The sequence below is a fragment of the Dromaius novaehollandiae genome, chromosome 15 (genome assembly GCF_036370855.1).
Source record: "Dromaius novaehollandiae isolate bDroNov1 chromosome 15, bDroNov1.hap1, whole genome shotgun sequence".
NCBI lineage: Eukaryota > Metazoa > Chordata > Aves > Casuariiformes > Dromaiidae > Dromaius > Dromaius novaehollandiae.
This window is the reverse complement of record NC_088112.1, coordinates 5,999,481-6,021,703: the sequence shown is the minus strand read 5'-3', so window position 1 is coordinate 6,021,703 and position 22,223 is coordinate 5,999,481. Positions and strand designations below refer to the sequence as shown.

General features: G+C 44.9%; 1 protein-coding gene and 1 long non-coding RNA gene across 5 annotated transcripts in view; one reads left to right on the top strand and one right to left on the bottom strand.

Moving 5' to 3' along the window:
• Nucleotides 1–4,308: 4,308 nt before the first annotated feature.
• SLIT3 (slit guidance ligand 3) overlaps nt 4,309–22,223 on the bottom strand; it is a 509,126-nt gene continuing 491,211 nt past the window's right edge. For all 3 annotated transcript variants that reach the window (XM_026098439.2, XM_064520837.1, XM_026098440.2), the window contains 4 exons: nt 13,419–13,573; nt 11,341–11,626; nt 8,873–9,081; nt 4,309–7,714 (listed from right to left, as the gene is read on the bottom strand). In XM_026098439.2, the coding sequence (XP_025954224.1) occupies nt 7,476–7,714; nt 8,873–9,081; nt 11,341–11,626; nt 13,419–13,573 (889 nt within the window). In that variant the 3' untranslated portion in view covers nt 4,309–7,475. The remainder of the gene's footprint in view (nt 7,715–8,872; nt 9,082–11,340; nt 11,627–13,418; nt 13,574–22,223) is intronic.
• Nucleotides 7,593–21,309, top strand: LOC135330014 (uncharacterized). 2 transcript variants are annotated; one of them, XR_010391722.1, is made up of 5 exons: nt 7,593–7,717; nt 11,433–11,663; nt 12,407–12,475; nt 13,335–13,586; nt 16,609–21,309. It is a non-coding gene; the product is annotated as an uncharacterized LOC135330014 (long non-coding RNA). The 2 variants fall into 2 exon arrangements; XR_010391721.1 differs by lacking the exon at nt 12,407–12,475.

Here is a 22,223-nt window from a genome sequence, read left to right as displayed (position 1 = left end):
TTTTAGTTCCTTTTTTCTATGAGGTCAAACTGTCTGTGTGTAATATAGGTGTAGTGGAGCGAGCCAGTCTGATGATGGCCAGTTCCATGTGGTTATTGTTACAATTATGCTAAGATAGTATAAAGTGTCCATGTGGGATGAAACCACCTGAGAGGATTCTATACAAAAGCTATAGGTGAAAGCAACAATGTATTTAGTGTGCATGCATTATTTACATGGATGTTTTGGGGATAGACCAAAATTATCATACTGCTATATCAGAATCTCATTTGGATATTAGTATGACCAGCTTGATACTTCTGGATCTGAGTGCCTGAGAACTATATTTTGGTATTTGCCTCAACATAGTTAAATAAATAAACAAAAATTCAACAAGTCAATGAGTGCTTCACCTGGAAGAAGGGAGAGCAGTTTAAGAGACAAAGATATGCTGGGGTATGTTTAAGAAGGTGTAAGAGTATGAACAAGGACTTCATATAAGCTTACCACATGTGAAAGTGAAAATAGGACAAGTAGCTACTGTGCTGCAAAGTCCCTGTGTAGACTACCTTGTGGTATTCTGTTCCTGTAGCCTGTTCCTATAGGCTCTGCAAAGTATCTGAGGCGGGGCTGAGTAATTTGCCTGTCATTAACACGTCTCAGTGAGGACCCTGGTCTCAGTTGCCTGGCACTTCACAAAATTTCACTTGCTTTATCAGAAGTTTCATGTTTATGGTTTGCCTTGTGATAGTGTTTTTTCAACCTTTTCTTTTTAAGCTTCATAGCAAACTGTTTCCAAGTATGAGACTAGGGGAAAATAGCTCTGCTCCGGAGGAGGAACTTGACATCTTGCCAGGGTGGTGAAACACGTACCCAAGTTCTGCTGCTTCTGTCCTTGCAGAACTTCATCCACTCTGCTAGCATGGGACCAGCTGGAGCTGGGTCTCAGCACTGGAGACAAGGTGGAGGGGAAGGATGGAGGTGTCAGGTTCGGTGCAGGAGCCAGACGCGGCCTCTCCTCCGCTGGTGAAGCATGGCAGGAGGACAGAGGTGGAGTGGCTTGGTAAAAGGGTGCTGGTAAGAGCTGGAGTAGCTGAAAGTCTGTGGGCCATTGCAAATGTAATGACTGACTCCCCATGGCCTTTGAGCTAGTCCCCTGAACAAAAAAGCCACTGTAAGACTTGGGAGATCCTCTGGGACACATTTAACCTCCTTTCTTCCCCTGCTGTCATCTCTGAAGTAGGATTTGCACTATTCCTCCCCAGGTAAGACCTAACATTTGCAAAAGGTTATTCTTACAGAAAAGAAATGATCCTTGTGCAGTGGGGACAAGAGTCCTAGACTGTAGGAGAAGGCAATATGTCATCCACAAACTGCCTTGAGTATCACTTAACTCTGCAAGCACAAAAGCCCTGGGAAAGGAAGAGGTCAAGAGATCACAGAGGAACAAGATGCAAAGCTATGCAAGTCTGGAAGCAAATTCTGTTCCTCCTGCCTGTGGGAACATGCAATGTCCCAACGTGTAATGGTGTAGTGTATAAGCTTCCTTACACTAGTTAAGTGGTGTTTGTGCAGTGAGACACTGCGTGCCTCAGGAGTTTATGGCTGCCTGAAAGGCTTTCTGAGGGCTGAAGGTGCCTCAGTGAACAACTGGGCTTTCCTACACAGGCAAAGCACAGGCTACCAGTATGTGCTCTCACCAGCTCAGAGTACGTCACTGTTGGATAAGGAACACTAACAGCACACCGTAGTTATGCCTCAACGTGTGTGAGCAAATAACAAAAGAATTAGGATAGAAATAGCAGAACTGATTGTTATTCAGAAATAGCAGCACATAAGTTATGGTGTCACCATAACTTCATTTCGACACTGCCCCAAGGCCACCGCGCTCCTTGGGCACCAGCTGCCCAGCAGGTCCGTGCAGGCACCCTTCATCCTGCTGCAGCATGTCTGGCACCAAAGGAGCACGGGGAGACAGTGCTGGCCACCCTCGGGTCTCACCCACCCTCCCAGGGCTCCTAGCCACACGCGGGCTTGGCAGGCTCGTCCTTGCACTGCTGGCCACATCAGGTGAACAGCAAGCTCATGATTACAGCGTCTCTAAGCCATGCTGTAATTAATGGGAGTGGCAGGTGCTTTCCTCACAGGCCCAATGTGAAGAACTCTAGTAAGCTCATGGCAGAAGAGCAAAAAACCAGAGAAATTATTATTTAAAACACCCTCAGGAAATTAATCTATCACATAAAAAAATGTTAAGTCTAATGAAGGCTTAAAGCAAGTAGCATTATTTTTCAAAGGAGAACGTTCACAAAAGAGATAATTCCATTCTGTACTGTCAGCTAAAAGCTTTCTCTAAAAATAGCTCTATTTTCTTAAAATGCCATTTTAAAGTATGGCATCTCAGCAAGCTTATGCCTCTAAGACTTCGCTAGCTCCCCACTGCACGGAGGGTAACGCCAGCTCTGGAGTAGTGGTGGCTGCGCCATGGCCCGGGCTGCCCCGGCATCCCCTCCCTCCCAGGAGGCCTCTGACACTGCAAAACGAACCGCCCACAGACAAAATATTTTTAAAGGAAATAATTGCCGTTTACGGTCAGACTGTGCGCCCAGACTGTAATTTTGACGTGAATTAATGTATCTGATGCAGCAGCTCTAATTCTTGCCCCGCCCGTTCAGCGAAAGCAGAGATTTCCCGCAGCCAGGGCAGCTGCCGCCCGCGCCGCCCCGCGCGCTACACCCGGGCGGCGCCGGCGGCGGGGCGGGGCCGCCGTTAGCGGGCAGCTCCGGCACCGCCAACGGCCAACCGCCAACGGCCCCCTCCCCGCGGGCACCGCCCCGCCCGGGCAGCGGCGGCCCTGTGGCGCCACCCGCTGGCGGGCCCGGCGCGGCGCAGCCCGCGTGGGCGGGGCGGGGCGATCCGCCCCTGCGCGCCGTGGAAGCCGCGGGCCTGCGCCGCTCCCTGGCGCCCCCCCCCCCCCCCCGGCCCGGTGGCGGGGCCCAGCTGCCAGTTCGGGCCCGTTTCGGGCCCCCGCCGCCTGCCAGGCGCGTCCTGGCACAGCGCACGCCTGGAGCGATGCGGGGTGCGCGACCAGGCCTGGCGTCCGATGGGGCCGCCGCCAGAGCGATTCCTCAGCGATGGCCCCGGCCCGGCAAAGCGGAGCCGCCAGCCGGTGCGGCCTGTGGGCCCGCTGCCGAGTGCCGGTCTGGTGCGGCTGCCGTGGGAGTCAGAGCTAACTCGACACCCAGAGTCACCGGCCCCAAAGCAAACCCGCATCGAAACTGCCTGTCTGCTCCCTGCCAACTAAGGACACCAGAAACAGATAGGAAAACAGAGCATCTCTCTGCACTATTTTCAAGGCACCAGTGCATAAAATGTGACATCTGGCAGCACCACAAGCTGAAGCATAAACAAGCGCATTTTACCCTGAGCCCAGACTACTTGCCTCTTTGCTGAGGACCTGTGCACAGCAAAGCCATAAGCACAACCAAGTAACTATCATGCAAACCAGTGACTTCTGCCAGTACCTGGAAATGTTGGAAGAGGTCCTGCTAGCTTTTTTATTGGGCTCAGCTGGGTTGGCTTTAGGTGGAAATACAACCATTTGCTACAATTATGTAATTAACCTTTATAGTTCAGGCTTAACGATCCTCAATACACTTCAGTATTTTTTATGGGCTGGATGCTGTCACTGGTTTTGCAGATAATGGCCAAGGAAACCCTAACAGCTGTAGTTTAAAGCATAATTGGCAATATGTGAGTGTTATGTAGGGGCACGGGCAAAGGAAGGCTGAGCACTGGTGGCAGCTTAGTTTTATCCTGTGCTGAGGCTGGAAGGTAATGGGCAGACATGGCCTGTTACCGCTGGGTCACAGAGGAGCGGCTGCAGAGCTGACCTATGCCTATGTGAGGACATCACGAGATCCCTGTGAGCCAGCGCTGGGTAGGTGACTCCCATTTTCCCACTTAGTTTTCCAGCCTGGGCATTCTCTTCAATTAAATGATCTCTTTTTAACTGTTTGAAAGGCCTGCAGCAAAAATACACTCATTCACTAAATGGTAGACTAAATGAAGGAATATTGGGAATGCAGGACCTGGAAAGGATACTATGTGGCTTAATTCAAGAATGCCTATAAAGCTCCTAAAAAAATGAGTTGGGATGCCATCAAAATCTGTTATCACTGTTAATAGTGCTTTGTGTCCAAGAGGAACGTGCGTTGCCCCTATAATTTCCTGCGTGCCACCTCACTGCTGTAAAACTCATGTACTGTGAATGGGCAGCATCGCCACCGCATATACACACACAGAAATAATCTGCATCACAACACAGAGTATCTTACAATCTTCCATAACCCAACAATTTATTTAAACTTACATCACAAGGAGAATCTATTAATAGAATACATCAGTTCACACCAGTCTGCATTGCCATTTTTTTGAGAGTTAGCATCTTCACTTTATATTAAAACTTTATAGAGGTAAAAACTACTGCATTGTACTGACAGTAGTTGAAATCTATTGTAACATTAGGCAGGTTACAGAGGAACTTGCAGAGCTAATTAACACTTCAGCTGACCTCACATTTTTGGCACTTCTGAATGCTTTTTCTTTTCTTTTTAACATAAAATAATTCTGTAGCGAGTCATAGAGTCATTGACATAACGTATCACTATCCAATGGCAAGTGCTGCCTAAAAGCATACAAAAATTACATCATTTGTTTACAAAATAGATACTCTCTTTTTGTTGTCCCAACGCTTAGCATTGAAATGCCCTGACAGAAGAGGGCCACGAACAGGGCCAGCCTTGCTGAGCTGTTGCTGGTCACTTTGCTGCAAGGCTTTGGTTAAATAAATCCCAGAGTGACGTGCTAACAAGATGCTGATGGCTTTTTGCCTTGCCAGTTGAGGTCATGCCTTTTAAAGCACCCTCAAGCAGGTGCGAGGCCAAGAGTGAACGTTAACTTCTCTCTCGTGCGTGCTGCTGCTCAGGGGACAAAGTGAACGCAATTTTGGTTAGTGTTCGAGAGGGGCAGTGCTTCTCCAGGCCCGGGCAGTTTAGTGGCTATGGATTGTGCAGTGGGCCACACAGGGCTTGTCAGCCACTGCTCAGCCTGGATATCGCCTACCTGGCATAACAGCAGCCGCTTCTTTGGAAATTAAAGTGTATTAAGCAGGAATGTAACATTAGCGATAGTGTTGTGCCAGGCACATCTTTACACAAGTGTCTGCAGTTACTTGCACACATTTTCTAAATCTGTAGGTTGTGGGTTTGGGTGTATATTATAACCTCCAGCTGCTTTAAGCATCTGACATTATATTCAAAATAAAAAGAAGACCGTAGTACTTTACAACCAGGGTTATTTTTTCCCCCTGGCTCTTGAATTGTACTGTTTCAATCAGATTTTGGCACATTAACTTGTGATTGTTTTATGCTTCACTGATTGCAGGCTCCACGTACCAGTATTTATTTTGAAAGATGGCTATTGTATTGATTATGTCCTTTCTGCTCAACTTGCTCTGGTAGTAACAAAAACATATGAATGAAGTGCTGTGGTTAAGCAAACATTTAAATAGCAGAATGCTAAGCACGTTAGAGCTTTTTTGGTTGCACGATGGCTACACGGTCACTGTCTGTTCTTTAGCAGGAAATGAACATTTGTACTTTTCATAGCAGGATTTGATTCTGTGCTCCCTCCTTTCCAAAACCTCGGTCAAACACAAGCACTAGTTACTTGATTCAGCTTTCCTATTCATCCTTGCTAAAGCCTGTGATGCAAAATCTTCGTGGTGACACCAGTGACCATTTCCAAAAGGGGCTTATGGTTTCTGGAACTAATCTCTGACTTTACCTCTTACAGAAGGAGACATTGAAGAAAGGACCACAATATTTGCTATACTAGTAAAAGAAAGAAATTACACTGATAATTACACTGATTTAAACAGTTATTGATTGGGACATTTGAAATTTATAGTAAGAGAAACTTCAAAGTATCCATGGTACCCTTTGCATGTAATCACTGACTCTGAAAGGTAGCCCCACCAAAAACCCTCCAAAAATCAAACTCACTCCCAAAGAGTCAGTTTTTGCCTCACGTTCACAGTGAGAATTTCTCTCTGCATTGATTTCTGCTTCGTATTCAGCATTCGCTCTGCACACACTGCTGAAGTTAACAGGAGTACTTTGGGAGAAACAAGTGCAGGATGAGCAATGGGATGGAAAAACTTCGGCTGCATCGGTCAATCCAAACCAGATGTGAGAACAGAACTGGACGTAGCTGTAAAGTCTCTCCCTACGCAAAGAGGAGAGTGCTGCTACAATGGACAAGTGGAGGCTAAAGAACATCACACGGACATAGTGCAACTTCCGCTCATTTAAAAGGCTGTGGAAAAGCAGCCAACTGCTCGGTACCAAAGTCTTGATGAACAGGCAGCTACAGACCAGATTACATCTTGGCTGAAGTGACAGTGAGAGTAAAAGCCACTGTGCTGCAGGTAAATCTGGCACCTGTATTATTTTCATGCTCTCTATGACCTTTGCAAGTTAAAGTGTCAAGGCGACAAGCAGTGCATTCCTTATATTTCATATACAAAAAAGGGCTCACGGCTGGGAGCAAGAAGGCACAGACCTAGGAAATAATATAGGTGAGGAGTTAACACAAAATTAGTATGACATTTATTAGGCATTACTTTAGGCATCACATTTTGCCCCCAAATTTCCCAAAACGACATATATTCCCCACTTCCTTTCCCTTTGTCCCCCTCTTTTGGATAAAGCTGCCTTTGCTCTATAGATACAGTTGCTGAAGAATATATTGTGAACAAAGATAAATACAAACATACACAGCAAAAATGTATTATAGTATTACAATATTCAAATAATGTAGTTAGCCTTAAGCTATGGCAGTGCCTATGTGCTATGGGGAACTGGTTCAAGAATATCAAGCTGAGCCACTGTACAGGAACAAAACAGCATCAGCAGTGTTAGGCAGGGCTAGGGACCGAGGGGGAGGCTTTTTCAGGGTGCCTGAATAGGTGAGGTGGCTATCAGTTATGGGGAACCACTTTCTTAGGAGACCCACCCAGAAGCTCGGAGATTTCTTCAGCCTGTATCAATTCTGCGGCAGGTCCTTGGGACACCTTTACACTTGTCCATTGTGCATACATTGAAGTCACCCCCACATCTTTCCTGTTAGGCTATGTTTTCTTTATATATCTTTTTTAATTTTAGCTTTTTTTTAGGTTTTTTATTCTTACAACTGTTAAAAAAAGCTTCATGGTAAAAATAACTCACTATATGATACATATACCCAAAGTGGTGCGATACTTTATATAATAAAAGATGAAAATAGTCACTTTCCATAATAAAAATAAGTTCTATTTTTTGTTTATTTTACAATATACTTAATAATTCTTTTCTTCTTCTTCACTCTGAAAGTAAATAGGTCCCGTTTTGATAGCGCTTCTGAGTCGATTAAAGTGGCAAGGACTGGAGAATGGCTTATAAGCATTTTGAGCAGCCGCACTCCACGTGTCTCTCCAGCTCTTCCATGAAGGTGGAGCCATCGGCACACTGGAAGATGTATTTCCGCCTTTTGCTGCGCAGAGGGACGCAGCAGTGCCCGTGGCTGCAGCTGCCGCGGCACTCCATGCGGGGCACCTTGGAGGCGCTGACGCACGACGTGTAGCCCTGCTGCTTACGGATGACTTCCCGAACGATCTCGCCTTGACAGAGATTCTCTGGTAAGGCAACAGAGAGGTAAAGGAAAGATGTGATAACGATTCTGCAGATATTCCCCCAAAATCAGGGAGCAGCCTTGTGCATGTAACAGTGTTCACGGCAAACAGATGCCGTGAGCAGGACCTTAATCCTTTACTGCTTTGCACCTGCCATCAAAACAGAGCTTGTGTTACACAAATGTGTAATATCCGGCTCATGGCAGAGGCCAGGCAGGCCTGCTGGCTTTGATCAGCACTTCTGGAAGTGCTTTAATGAATGTTGAGTGTTGAATCCTGCAACACTCCTGCAAAATATGAGTTAGTTGTACAGTGTCGGCTTCTCAGGATCAAAGGTCAGTCTGCTGTGCACGACATGAGCAATCTGGGATACCTGGAAATGCCTATGCTGTGGTGCAGTCTGCTTTGCTGCAGCCAAATATGTTTCAGACAGGCTGTACATGTATATAATTTGGAAAGTCTGCGGTTCATTCACAGGAAAGGCACAACCTAAATAAAAGTAATACAAGGCAACCCCTTTCTTCTGTACAGTAACGCATAAAGGCAAAAGGGACGAAGTTAGAACTCGCTGAATTTCCAGCGAGGCGCCTCAGACCAGGGCAGAGGTGGTGGGCCCCATTTGTGCGTGGACTTTCCCCCCTTGGGAGAGCCCAGCATGCTCTAGGACGCCCCAGGAAACCTGCCCCGCTGCCTCAGAGGGAGCAAGCAGGGAATCCTTGCTGCCACTTCAGATGAGCAGTGCCTCCTTCCTTCCAGATCCTACTCCTCTCATCTGCAAAAACCCTTGGTATGGAGGGTAAAACCCCCTTTTCCAGCACTGCCGATTACCAGGTCACCGTTTGCTGAGGGTAAACCTCACAACAGCCTCTCCTTTAAACATCCCACCAAAATCCTGGGAGCAGCAAACCTTGAGGTTTCAGGAGGCAGAATAAAACCCTTTGCTACAAACATCCCCCTTTCCATATGTTTGGACTGTAGCTAGCTAGCTCTTGCGTGGCTTTCTTCTCCTCCCTGCCTTGCTCTGCGGAGGCTGAATTAGCCTTACCTTCCTACTATGTGCCCTTTCCTCCCTAATAAGAGTTACATGGGAAAGAGGTGAAAACAAAGAGGTGAAACAGAAATGCAGCAGACCAGCACCCTGGGCCCCGGGGCCAAGCGTACCTCTGTCACAATGTTCTCCGCTATAGTTAGGATCACATTCGCAGTAGGGTTCCCCGTGCTCGGAAAGTTTACACTGCCCGTGGTTGCATTTCAAAGTCCTGCAGGGGGTTGAGGAATTGTTCTTCTTGTCACAGTACATGCCCGTGTAGCCATCCATGCACTTACAGGTGTAAGCAACATTGGCCGCCGTGCACTTGCCATGCAGACACCTGGAGAAAGAGAAGCATTTAGAACTGGCCTGTGTTAGATGTGAACCTTTCTTTTCCCAGGGATGTTTGCTTTTGGCATTTCTGCCCATTTAATTCCAGGACAATAATCCAAGAAAGAGCTGTTCAGCATCAAACACACTGAAGAAGCTGTAAGTTTGCAGTGAATACTGGATAATGTTCAGAGAGTACATTCAGAATTTGCGATCACAAACAACCTCTTGGGAAAGCACGAGGCTCCTCCATGAGCATGGACCAGTGCTTGGCATCCACACAAGACAGCTCAGGTTTACAGCATCAGCATGTAGAACCGAGTGCCAACAATCAAGCTGCGTGCCAAGGCCTCCTTAGCAAAATTACTCTACAAATAATATCAGGTGATGAAAAAAGTGTGATAAATTAAGGTCCTTGTGGAAAAGCTATGCACAGAATTATTCACACTCAGCTCTAGTTGGAAGGTTTCCTGGCTCGTGTGGTTTGCACTGAGCTTTGGTATTTCTGATGAATATCAGAGGAGGGGTGCTGATCCCTAACAGGCTCTGTGACACCATCCCCAGACTTGGAACAGGCTGAGAAGGGGAAAGAGGACAACACTGTCCAGCCAAGGGAAAACTGCTTAGGCTCTGTAAACCTTTGCTGTATCAGGGCCCCCTGACATAAGCCTGTATCTTCCTTTCTTTTTTATTTATTTTATTCTTGGTACTTTAAAACTGTTTCCTGCTTATGTTGAACCCTTGTCCATTTCATTTCTAAGCTATGCAACTAAACAGCATAAATAATAAAAGCAATAGCAGTCATGTCAAGACATGCAAAATACTATAGTTAAGGAATTCACAGTCTTAAAAGCAGTATTTTCTGCCCCACTAACGGAAGGTGTGCTTGGATAATAACTCGTTATTAAATCAACTGCCCGTTCTCTACATTTGCCTTTCTTCATTCAGATTAGTCTGTGAATGTTGGAGCAGCTGCCTGTCTGCATGGTACCACACTCCCTTGGACACAAAGGGCTTGTCTGTAAGGTGACAACTCCTAAAAAGGCTAAGGTGATTTAACAGAAGGTGGGATATCAAAAGAATACTAAAAATAGACAGCTACTTTCCTTACAATGGGGGTACATTCAGTATTGCATAACCCTCCTTGGATTATGGGGAAATGATCCCTCATCACTTAAACATCTGGAACTCTCTCACTTTTCTCTTTGTCCAGGCATGACAGCTGGAGGTTGAGGCTGGAAATTCAAGGAAACATTTGGGTCTTTGAGACTTTTTTTGAGTCTTCATCCCTTTGGTCTGTGTCAGGTGCTTCTCAGCACCTTCCAGAGTTCAGTACCTTGCAGAATTAGACTCAGAAGCAAGTTCAAAATGGTGCCCCTACCAGCTTAAACTTTTGCCCTGACTGAGCAGCCATAACAGTGATTACTCACCAGGTCAACTCCAGTTGTCAAAAGCATGTGCTTGTGAAAAGCCCCATCCACAGATACCACAACCAAAGTAGCTTCTAAACTAACTGGGCTTCCATCTGCTTATGAAATGGCACTGGACTATGCAGACTGCTGATCTGTGCTGGACTGTTACCTTGTGTACTAGCCGTAACTAAACTCTTCATCCAGTGTTTCTGATGGAGATGTGGTTATTGAGTCTTTGAACTGCGAATAATTGAACTGTCAACAGTTTTCACTCATCCCCTCTCTGCATGCAACTCCATGCTGTCCCTTAGACTTATACCCTAAAGGAGTGTTTCAGCGTGTAATATTTAAGTTAGCTATTTGGGAAATTTAAAACTCTTCACACTGGAGTGAATGATGGTTTTCAGGCAGTTAGTCTAAATATTGTGCCCAGTACTGCCTTACTGGGGACCTTCTTTTAGCTATGAGTGTATCACTAAAATGCGTATCTCCCTCTCATAGCTAGCACTGTTCCAGGTAAGTGCAGGCACTCACTGCCTCATGGGAAATGCATTCCCATTAACAGGAGTTTGTTCATTTTACTGTGTAGCATCACAGCTGAAGGTATGACCTGTAGTATTAATACCTTAGCTCCTCCAGGACACAGAGCTCATTTAGAGAAGGAGCTCTATCAAGCAGCATCAGAACAAGACGTGGAAATCGAGAGTTGCCAAGGATGCTGACTCACAGCTGTCAATAATTTTATGTGGGAACCCAGCACCTCCAAAAACTGTCAGATGTCATTTTAGAAGACAAAAAGTGAAATATGCATTAGCTGTAAAGCTTCTCCCCTCCCATGAACACTCATTCAAGCTTACTTGTGGTTAAGACATGGGTCTCCAATTTCCTGGTCACAGAGGGGGCCTGTCCAGCCTGGGTGACATTCACAAATCACACTTGTTTTCTCTAGGGACCGGCAAATGCCATGCTTGCAGATGTTACAGGATTTGCAACCAGGAAAGACGCCTAGTGACTGCTGTGGTAAATCCTTGAAATCCTGCAGCTCATTATTGATGCGGACATCATGAATGCATCCATGAAAGCCATTTGGTGTCTTATCTGCACCCTGGCGCAGTGAAGATAATCCAGTAGAGGTTGGGATCCCTTCAGATAAAAACAAAAAGGGAAGACTTACTCACAGGTACAATGATAGTATGTAAATTATAATTGCTAACATTTCTTTGCCCCAGCTCCCGCCTTGTAATCTTTAAAGAATTAATTTTCAGAGGACCTTTGTAAGGTAGCTCAGTGTTACTGTTCTCATTCTGGAAATGGAAAGGTAGAAAAATAAAATCACTCCCCTAAGCTTCTATAAGAAGTATATGATGGAAAAAGAAAACAGAAACAGAAACAAAAACAAGCAAACAAAAAAGCCCAGGCTTCCTGGCTAACAGCCATGTGTTCTTGTCCTTAGATAATGCCCCTTCTGTCTATAGCTCAATAGTAATTATCCTTCTGAAAGGTTTAAGAGCGTCTTTACTTGCCAGCATGTAGCTACCACGTCTGGGATACAGCAAGATCCCAGCTAGCGTTACTCAGTCACATAGTTAAGGCAGGGAGTGGCAAGACTGACCCCGTCGAAACTAATGCAGGGGGATCTCGAGGCAGAGACCAGCACCTCCGGAGGCAGGCCGAGACTCTGGGGCTGGCACCCTCCACCTGGCTCAGGTGCTTTGGAAGACTCCAGGAGCCCACATGGCCAGCAGATTCGTTTGGGAGCCATGTTACACTCTCTTCATTGACATCCATTTGAGCTCTATAGCTGCATTAGCACAGTCAAGCGCTTCCATTTTCAACTGTGTAAGGCCTCTGAATTTTGCTTTCAATTAGTAACTCCATTCTTAAAGATGGTCTTAAAACCAAATTTGCTTAACTATGCTTTAGGAGGAGGGTTGTTAGACCAGGTGATGTAGTTGGAGAGATGGACAAGATTCTGGACACATGAAGCCTCAGGTGAGTCTTAGATGGGATGAATAAAGATTAATGAAGCTTAGGAAACATTGCTCTGGGGATAATGTAATTAATTACATTAATTAAGCAGCCTGAAGGGGAAGGGCAGCTGGCATCCAAGGGAATGCTAGATGAAGAGATGTGGCACATGCAGCAGGTTTAGAAAGAATTAAACAAAACTGTAGTGGGCAATAAAAAGTCTCCTCTGAGCCCACGGCTATTGGTATCCAATACAGTTGTTCATCTCAGGTCTCAGATTTGTCCTGTGAAGGCATTTTTGTAGGTATCTTTTGAGAAATAGTATTGATCCACAATGCTCATCCATTAACTTGACCAGCACCAAGTGATGTTGATAAGAGTTTCTACAATTGGCTTCAAAAGTCTGGGGCCAGAAAAAGCCCAAAGACTTTCTGAGTCTATTATAGATCTGCTGACTTTTGTATTTAGAATAGTCTGGGTAGAAAAACAAGAACTCCATGTCACAGAAAAGGAGAGATTTCAACATTCAGTCCAGAATGGAACTGGGGAATTGGGGTGTTATGGGAAAAACAAATCAATCATGCAGAGCATAGACTTAGCCTCTCTCTCTCATATCCAGGCACCTCATCAGGGGGATACTCGTTATTCTGGGCATCTGCTCCCCACCCCACTTGGCCCCTCCTTTCCTAGAAATTCAGTCCTGACTCTGCTGTGCCGAGGAGGTGCTGGGGGAATAGGAAGTACGAAGCAGAACAGCGGGGCAGGTTCTCTGCTTAGGAAGGCAACCTCTGGCAGAGGCAAAAGGCCAACCGCTTCATTGGTAGTATCTTGAACTGACACAGAAAGCTTCTGTTAAAGGCCTTCTCATTTCCCCCCCACCCAGAATCCTTTCCACAGGATGGAAGATGATTTGCTTCTGCAAGGACTAGTTAGAATCTCAACCAAAGTGAAGAGCAACTGGCTGTACCTCCAATGTAGAGGGGTGTGTTGAGGCTGACAGAAGATTGTTTCTGGAGTTTTCCCAGACTCTTGGGAGTCCCCTTGTCCACCACCAGGTTCAGAGTTTGATTCAGCATCACCAGCTCCACGCTATGAAACTGCCCATCGTTCACTGTTTCCACACTAAAAATAAAAGGTAAGAAAGAGAGAATTAGAAAATGACATTAATCATGATCTGCCTGCTTCTGTGACATCCCATCTCCTACTATTACACTTTGAAAGGAACACCTCACATTCCACACTCCCTTATGAACAGTGTTTTCTTGATGTTTCTCCTAGAGAGAGTCTCCAAGATACAAATGCAAACGTTGCTGACTCCTATACAGGCATTACCTATACATATATAACACTTGAGAGGACAGCGAATCACTGCATCTGAGAGGGTTGTGTCCATTCATGAATTTGTAAAAACTTGTGCTTTCACACATGTTCAGGTAGCTTTGTAAACTACCAATGAGCCATCCCAACTGTCCCATACAGTCAGCATAGTATCTACTCTACTTGCACTTCCCAGGGCAGAAAAGCGAGAGTGTAGTTTACACAATACATTGGCTTTGGTGGCAAAATTACTTCAGTAAAGATCTCCTGTTCTCTGCCCTCAGCCACAGCCTGCTGCAGCCTTCTTCTGTCACACTGTTTGGTGCCCATGCTGCAAGCCAGATCACTGCCATGATTTCTTTTTTGGATGGTTAGTTTAAACTCTAATCATTTCACAGAGGCAGCTGAGGACTGCAGTAGGGCAAGAGCAAGCAGGGGCTTCTGAAACCAGCTTTTCCTCAGAATCAAAGTATCTTGTGACTATGTGCTGAGGCATGCAGACAGACAGGCAGGCTGGCTGAGCTACGTAGAGCCAAAGGAGGAACTCAGGACTCGCTGACTTGAAAATGATGGGGATACTTTGTTCAATACAACACAGTCCCACCTGAATGCAAGGAAAAACGATGAATTGCTACTCCTCTTTCAGAAACATTTAGGGGTAGATTGTGCCTTGAAAATAAGACAAAAAGCATTTTTATGGGCCAGCTAATCATCTCAGCAGACAATATATTAAAGGCACCATGTATTTATTGCTCAAGTATTTTGAGCGGTGACTTTCAAATGCATTAGGCCTGCAGTCACTCAGGTAGCTCAACAGCCGTTTGCCAGTCTGTACCATGCACAGTCTGCATTTTCAGTTCAGTCACCCAGAAATTAGGAGGTGCAGTGCTAAAATTCAGTTTGTACCAATCTATCACATTTTATTTTTGGGGCAGCTTCAGCTTTCGGGCCTTTACGCTGCATGTTGAAATTCTCTGAAACAACAGGATAGCTTCATTGTACCTAAAGCAGGAAGAGACCAAACAGAGGGGCAAGGGATATACACGGGATTACTGCTCTTGAGCAAAGAGAATTTCAAATTAAGCCTGTAGTTAGAGAATTGATGGGACTTTTCCATTGCTGTAAATGTAATGAAACGTTACAGCCTCTATTCCATACACATGCAAACACTAATGCATAATGTGACTGTAATAGCAGTCGGGGTTACTGCAGAAATTAAACTGTGGGCTATGTAAACTGCCCACATGCACAGTGTTGCCAACACATTATAAGCTTGGCTTGCGTGCACCCTTTTCCAAATTCCTCCCGGCAGGCTCGCGAGCTGTGTGGTGGTTCTGTTACGTAAAGACACAGACAAAAAACACCAATTGCGGGATTTAGACATCGTGAGACATTGCTTAGCTGAAAATCTAGACTGGGCATTGCTGCACAAGTGGTAAATAACAAAGAGATATAGTAAAATATAAAATGTTAGTTTTATGAATGGGTTTTTGCTCGTTCATGTGGTCCATATGCTCAGCATCATTTCTCAGTAAGTTAGGAGATCACAGGTCAGATTCATCTCAGGTATTTTAGAAATCTGCAATGTAGGCATCTACGTCTGAGTTATTTGCCTACATTTTCTCTACTACCATTGGAGAGAAACAGGTATGCTTTAGGAGCGGCTCATCTCTAAAGACAAACCTCCTTTTAGATGTATCTGCCTCTGAATGTAGATGACATGCCACCCATCCTTAATGTCCAGTCTAGCCTCACTGATATGTAAGGGAGCTGTGCCATTGAAATAGGTCCTCAACTTCAGAAATAAGTTAAACAAGGAGGAAAGTACTGGAACTTAGTTGTTTCTGGCATAACTTTAATTTTTATACAGTGTATTTACAGTGGACCTGACATAATCAAAGAAACATGAGCAATGTCAGACAGCAAGTCATCACTACAGCAATTTCTGAGGACCAGTGTAGTTAAGAATAGAGCACTGCTGTTCCGGTACCTGGCAATCTGAAGAACTGGGCTAATGTCCCACTACAGTGCTACTGTCCCCACAGGTTTTGGGGATGAATCACAAACACATATGCCACTAAAAGCTTACGAAGTTCTTTATGGATTATAAGATGACAGCAGTATGTGAGCACCTTTACTGAGTGGGTTTACATAAAAATAAGGTAAATTAGTTCTGTCAAAGAACAATTCCCCAGGAAGTTTCTTTGACTGAACTGTTTGCCCTTGACCTGCCAGGACGTCATTTTTTGCTGCCCATTCTTAGGATGGTGAGAGAGCCCCGAGGAGGTTGGTCTCAAGAGCCCAGACCTGATGGTCCTGTTTGAAGTGTTAGTTAGAAAAAAAGCCTGGAGAATGTACAAAAACTCCAGAACCAGCTGATCCAGCAGACAGGGTGGCTCAAAATACAGTTGTACCAGTGCCACTGAAACAGCAGTGAATTGCAGCACAAGGGCAGGAATAAGTAAGTGGCTAAGAAGTTACGCTGGTCCTATTGCCAAAGATGGTCTAGTATGTACCCCTCAGAAAAGCAAATCTATCATGGTTGTATTTGAATTTTCTGTAGTAGGGCCCGTACCTCTGTCAGAGAAATTTTAAGATTCACAACTCCAGGTTGCAAACAGCTGGTCCAGACTTTCTATTTCAATATTTTTGAATTCTGCTAAGTATCTGCCACATTACGGAAAACAGCTGTGTTACAGCAATGGGCAGACTGGATGATCATTATGTACTCCCTGCCTATCTAGCTGCGGTGTTGTAATGCTTAATTCATATATATCAAGTACTTAGATTTTCAGCTGAAAGGTGCTAGATAAATGGAAATGCCTATTTGTTTTTGTTAGTCCATGTAGAAGTGCCAATGAAAGGAAGAAGAACAGCCAAAACCCATCGTCTCTGGCAGCTGTGCATTGAGGAGCTGGGAGGAGTAGCTGTATGACAAGGAACCCTTCCCACTGGTGGGATCAATATCTGAAGCTAATGCACAAAACTACATCCTTATCTGAAGGAGGCCAAGCTATGACCATTTGTCAGAGGACAACATTATCACATTTGGCAGTGCTAGCTCTTCCTTGGGCCAGGATTTCACAGGCATTAATCACCTACTCCCCCACAGCATGTGCTTTTTCCAGATTATGTAGAAGAGCCTTGACTAATAGGCAAACAAAAGTCTGTGTGTCCTGGCAATGCAACCAGCCACCCCACGCAGTGCTCACACTTTTCGGCATACCCAGAGCTCGTATTTTCATTGGAAAAGCAGTGAGGTGCTCCCATCTGTAGGTACTGGCGGGTGAATATTATTCAGTTCTGACTCTTACACTTTTTAACTCAGGAGTAAAATATTGTATGCCTATAGACTGAGAAACAGAAGGTAGCTTCAGCCATCATCCAACACTGTAGTTTTGGAAAGCAGATAAAGGCAAAACAGGCAAAGCACTCATTTGCTTTTTGAGAAGACACTAACATATGATGGAAGAGCTGAATGGGGATGGCCAGGATAGCAGAAAATCCCTAGCCAGTAGATACTTGTATTAAAGCATTTATTGTTGCTGCTGACAGAAAGACTTTTAAGAAGTCTTTGGATTTTGAGAGAGACTGAGACAACACTGGGGGAGAAGCCAGCGGTGAGGGAAACGCTACACGAACTCTCCTTGGAGCCTCTTATGTAGCTGGGCCCTTAGGAGACTCAGCAATCGTCTGAGACAGTTGGAGACAGTGGTTTGGCCAGAGATGAAGGGAAGAAAGCCACAGACGCTGAACAGTGCATCACCACGCAGCTCGGAGCACAAACTTGCTGCGCTCGGCTTTTTTTCAAGGGGCCTTTTCCTGACCCAGCTCTCTGCAAGGGTTTTATTAAAATCTTAATTGAATTCTTATTGGGGATCAGGTGGTCTTACAGAGCTCATCCTCCTGCCACAGCCTGCGGTATGTAAATACCTGCCTCGGAGTCAGGGATTTATTGTGTTTCATCGGCAATCTCGTTCGACAGCACTACCGTGCGCGATGCCGGGGGCATGGGTGCGGGAGCTTTTAAGCCTGCTGTATTGACACTGGCAATGATGTGGTGAACATGAGCTGTAGGATTAAGACAGGAACAGCAAGGTGTAAACATTTTATGGCTCTGCAAAGCCCCGAGGCAAGGAGTCTAGAATTGCCGCTGTGGTAGCCACAGCGCATAACCAAGTCAGCGTCTGACCACGAGAGGGAGATGGAGTATCACAGAAAGGACCAAAGTGCTTCGGAAAATCAGCAAGGCTTTTGCATTCCTCCCATTCGCTCTCCGAACCTGGGCTTTTTACAGCTTCATTCACAAATGAATATTGCACTCTGTTACTCACTCAGGAGAGAGGCAGAAGAACTTTTACAAGCTGATGCTGCAGGTTTATTTTGGCTTGCTGCTTAGAATTTATTTACTAAAGCAGATCTTGTAACGTCACACACCTGACAGCTGACTTGATCTTACACAACTCCTTCCTTTCTGCAAAGGTTTTCATGCTTTATGATTAAATCAAAATAATATGTCTGAGCAAGGCAAGGGAGAGGGGAAAGGAACTGCAGGAAGAAGCCAAATGGCTGCTGGATTTGCACCAAGTTCTTTTTCAGGGGCACTGACAAAACCAAGTCCTGGTTTTTGAGATTTTCCAACTATCAGAGAGTCATGAATTTTTAGCCAGGTTACAATTGCACTGTTGTGGGCCACTACCACTGGATATTATATAGTTTCCAATGTATTCTTGCTAAATAAAGGAAGGAATATGTTTAAGTGTAAACATTTGAAGCGTAAGCAAGGATTTCCAGGAATTTAATTTAACAATGCAGCTTGCTGAATGATAAACAGTAAAAGAAGCCAAAAGACCAGCTTTATATAAAAATTGGAAAGATTCTTCTTCAGGACCCAGGAATTGCTTCGCTGACTGCAATAAACAGTTTGCTTAGGGCCCGTCTCGTCACAGACATTTCATATAGACTATTCTCACAGTTTCTACAGTACCTTCACCTAAGGCTTGTTACAGACTTGACGCTGAAAAACCATTTCAGTTACCATCCAAGTGCAGTCACTTCTGGTGCCTTAGAAATAGTTACCTTGAGCAACAGGAAGTAATAGAGGGCCAAATCCTGATGTTCAGCAGGAGGATTGGCTGTACCAGCGGTGCAGAGAAGATCCACATCTGAGCAAGCTCCTGCAGGCCCTGAGGCAGGAGAGCTGCATTCCTGCTCCGCGTTGCAGGACTGAGCGGCTCCGGGAGGCTCTCACTTAGGGAACGTGCTGCTCCACAACCAGCAGCATCGCGCACCTCTCTCTCCTCCGTCACCCTCATCTTCTCATAGCCCAGGTTACGTATCTCGCACAATCCGTTATTTTCCTTTCATCAAGGTTATCCTAGCCTTTCATTACTATACTGTACTACACAGCTGAGAGCTGGCCAGAGCATCTGATCAAATCTGGCAGGATTACCAGGATACCCAGGAAAATACTAAAACAAGATCAGATTGTTACTCTTGCCAAAAATAACACCGAAGCACCAGCAGTACACTCAGGAATGAGTTTTATTTTACTGTAATCTTCAAGCAATGTAGCATCCCTTCACAGTGCACTGAAGCCTACATACAGAATTAACACAAAGGAAATAGTAGCACCTATTAATCATCATCACTGAACCTCACATGAGAAATTACTGGAAGATATCGCCCTCAACTGCTCAATGATCCAGACAGCTTAACTTGTAAGGTCATTGAAATTATGGCTTTAGCAGTTACAGGCTCAGGCTGTAGGTTATGATGTCTCCTCCAGATCTGGATAGTCTGTTATTCTCATTGAGGATTCTCTGATTTCCTCTTTTTCTCACAGGCACCTAATCACCTACTTTAATTCTCTATGCACTGGAGACTTTTATTCCACAGAATTCTAGGTATGTCTTGAGGTCTAGATAAACGCTCTGCAGGTTCCTGTGCCTAGTCAGCAGGGGAAGCTAAGCACTTCTGAAAACCTCTGAAAATGGATTCAGATGGTCTAAATACTGTGCCGAGAATCACTGAGAAAACGCCTACAGGGAAAAGAGATGCAAGGACCTGGGTGAAACCTCAGCCATGTGGATATTGCTCTTAGTTTCTGCAGTCTGTTAAGATTCCTGCAAACAATCTACAGATAAAACAACCCACCTGAGTGACACAGCTAAGCGTATATGTGGGGAGAGCACAACTTCCAAACCTCATGAGAACACCAGTGGGCCCAGCACCTTATGTTCCCTCCATGCCAACATGGGAAGCTGGGAGCAGCTCTTGCAGGGAGCGGAGCCCGGTAGAGAAGGGTCTATGGAAGAGCCATTAAAATGTCATATTGCAGGGAGGTGGCCTCATCCGTCCGAGCAATTCCAGAGAGATGGGCAAAAGGACTCCTCATATGGGGCCCTCCACACACACACACGCAACGGACACCATCTCTACCAGGAGCTCAGACTCCACAGCACAAAGGGATGAAGGGAAGGGATGTGTATTAAACATTAAAAACACAGCAAATATATAAAAGAACTGATTTCCTTGCTCATTTTTGGTCTATTTCTCTTCTGCCTCCTATATTTTCTTTCTCCTCCACTTCAGCCCCAAACACACACTGCTGTTATAAACACTGCCTCCCCTTGCTCTAATACCCACCAGTGCTTTACAGCTGAGCCACTGCAAATATGCCACTGAACAGAAATGCATTAAAGGATTAAACCATTCAATTTGAACTTGTAAAACTTGGGCTTTGGGGTGCTTGTTTTTTGCTGATGTGTAACGTACCTTTAGTGGAGACAGCAGGGAACAGCAGGGCAGAGAAGTCAAAAACAAAAATAGCTTTAAGTATCACAGCACACCATGTCACTGAGGAAATGTATAACCATCAATTATGCAAACGAGGACATCAATTCATTAACTATGATCTCCAGATTTTCCTGACCTCTGTCTTAATGGGGACATGCCTCATTTGAAGTGCAGAACAAAGCAAACATGAAGATGGGAAGCAACTGAGGAGTGAAGGCCACGGAGTACACTGAAGTTAGGCAGTGTTTGAAAACACTCAGAGTCGAAGGGAATAACCAGAAATCCTGTCCAAAAGCTAATCAGCTTACGACGCACGAGAAGGGCAAGCATGGGAGAAGCGGTACCAAAATCAAGAAACACACTGTTACAGCTGCAGGGAAATGCATTAAGGCGTTAGCGATTTGGGAGTGGTGAAAGTCATTCTGCACCGGACTTACTTCAGGTATCAGTGGTGATGGTTTTTCATCTTTCCCAGTTCCAGTTACCTCCCATCCTTAGTTACAGTTATAATCAGTCCCCAGTCTAAAATAGATTGAAACTTCTCCATAGCAACAAAGGCAAAGTCATAATTGGAGTCATGTTTGTACTGTTTCTACAATAACCCATCACTTCAAGCACTATCATCTTCAGAAGCCAAATAAAAAACACATGTTGAGAAAAAGCATGAAAAATGTTAATGAAACACAAAACTATGGAAGTAAGCAGTGAAAAAGATATATTAAAGCACTCTAGTTAATTTTCAGCTCAAACCTTACTCTCCTTTATTTTGTTCAGTCCTGTTTTACATGACTCCAGTGTCAAGTGCTCTCAGCCTGGGAGACCTGACATTAAGATTTTGGTTCCTTGATACCTCCATTTTCATTTGCTTGGTTTTATTCCTTTTCTTGTACTTAACTCAGTAGACCACCCATCTTTCTCTTCTTGGTGTTTACAACCCCTAAACACTGGCAGCTGATTACCGTATCTCCCTTAATGATCATTCGGCCAGGCTATGCATATCTAATTTCCACTCATAATTCAATTCCTGCAGCACCCCTGCCAACAGCAAAAGCTATTGTATTACAGACCTTCTAAGGGAAAAACAAGGACCTTTTTTATACCACTGCAACATGCAATTCACACAGTCCTGACCCTTTTCCCCAGATTATTCATAAAAGGGTCAGATTCATGGTGAGGGTAAACAGTCCTTGTTTGCAGTAAATTCTCATAGCTTCACTGGCACGGGCAGAAGGTCTGACACCCCCCTCCAACTGCACAAAGCTTGTAGCAGCCTCCTGTACTATCAAGATGTCTCTGCAGAGCTGCATACTTCGTTCTGCTAACTGAAAATTTGTTAAAAGCAAGTGCAATGGCAATAAACATAGACTGAATGAGCTTTTCAAGGCAGGGGCTCTTCTGAAAGGCAGATCACGATGCTGCTGCCTTCCCATCTCACTGCCCAAGAACAAGCTGGCACATCCCGGCAGTCAGCGTATTTCAGTGCAACGAGCAATTGCTTCCTGATATCTTTACTGTAACATGCATCACATAAAATATATAACAAACCAAATAAATACAGAATGCAAAAACGATCATATAGATTCTGCAATGCTATTACGGCTCATTAAATCAGTTATCCTGAAAAAGTTGGACTGCAAACATCAGTTTGCAGAGAAGG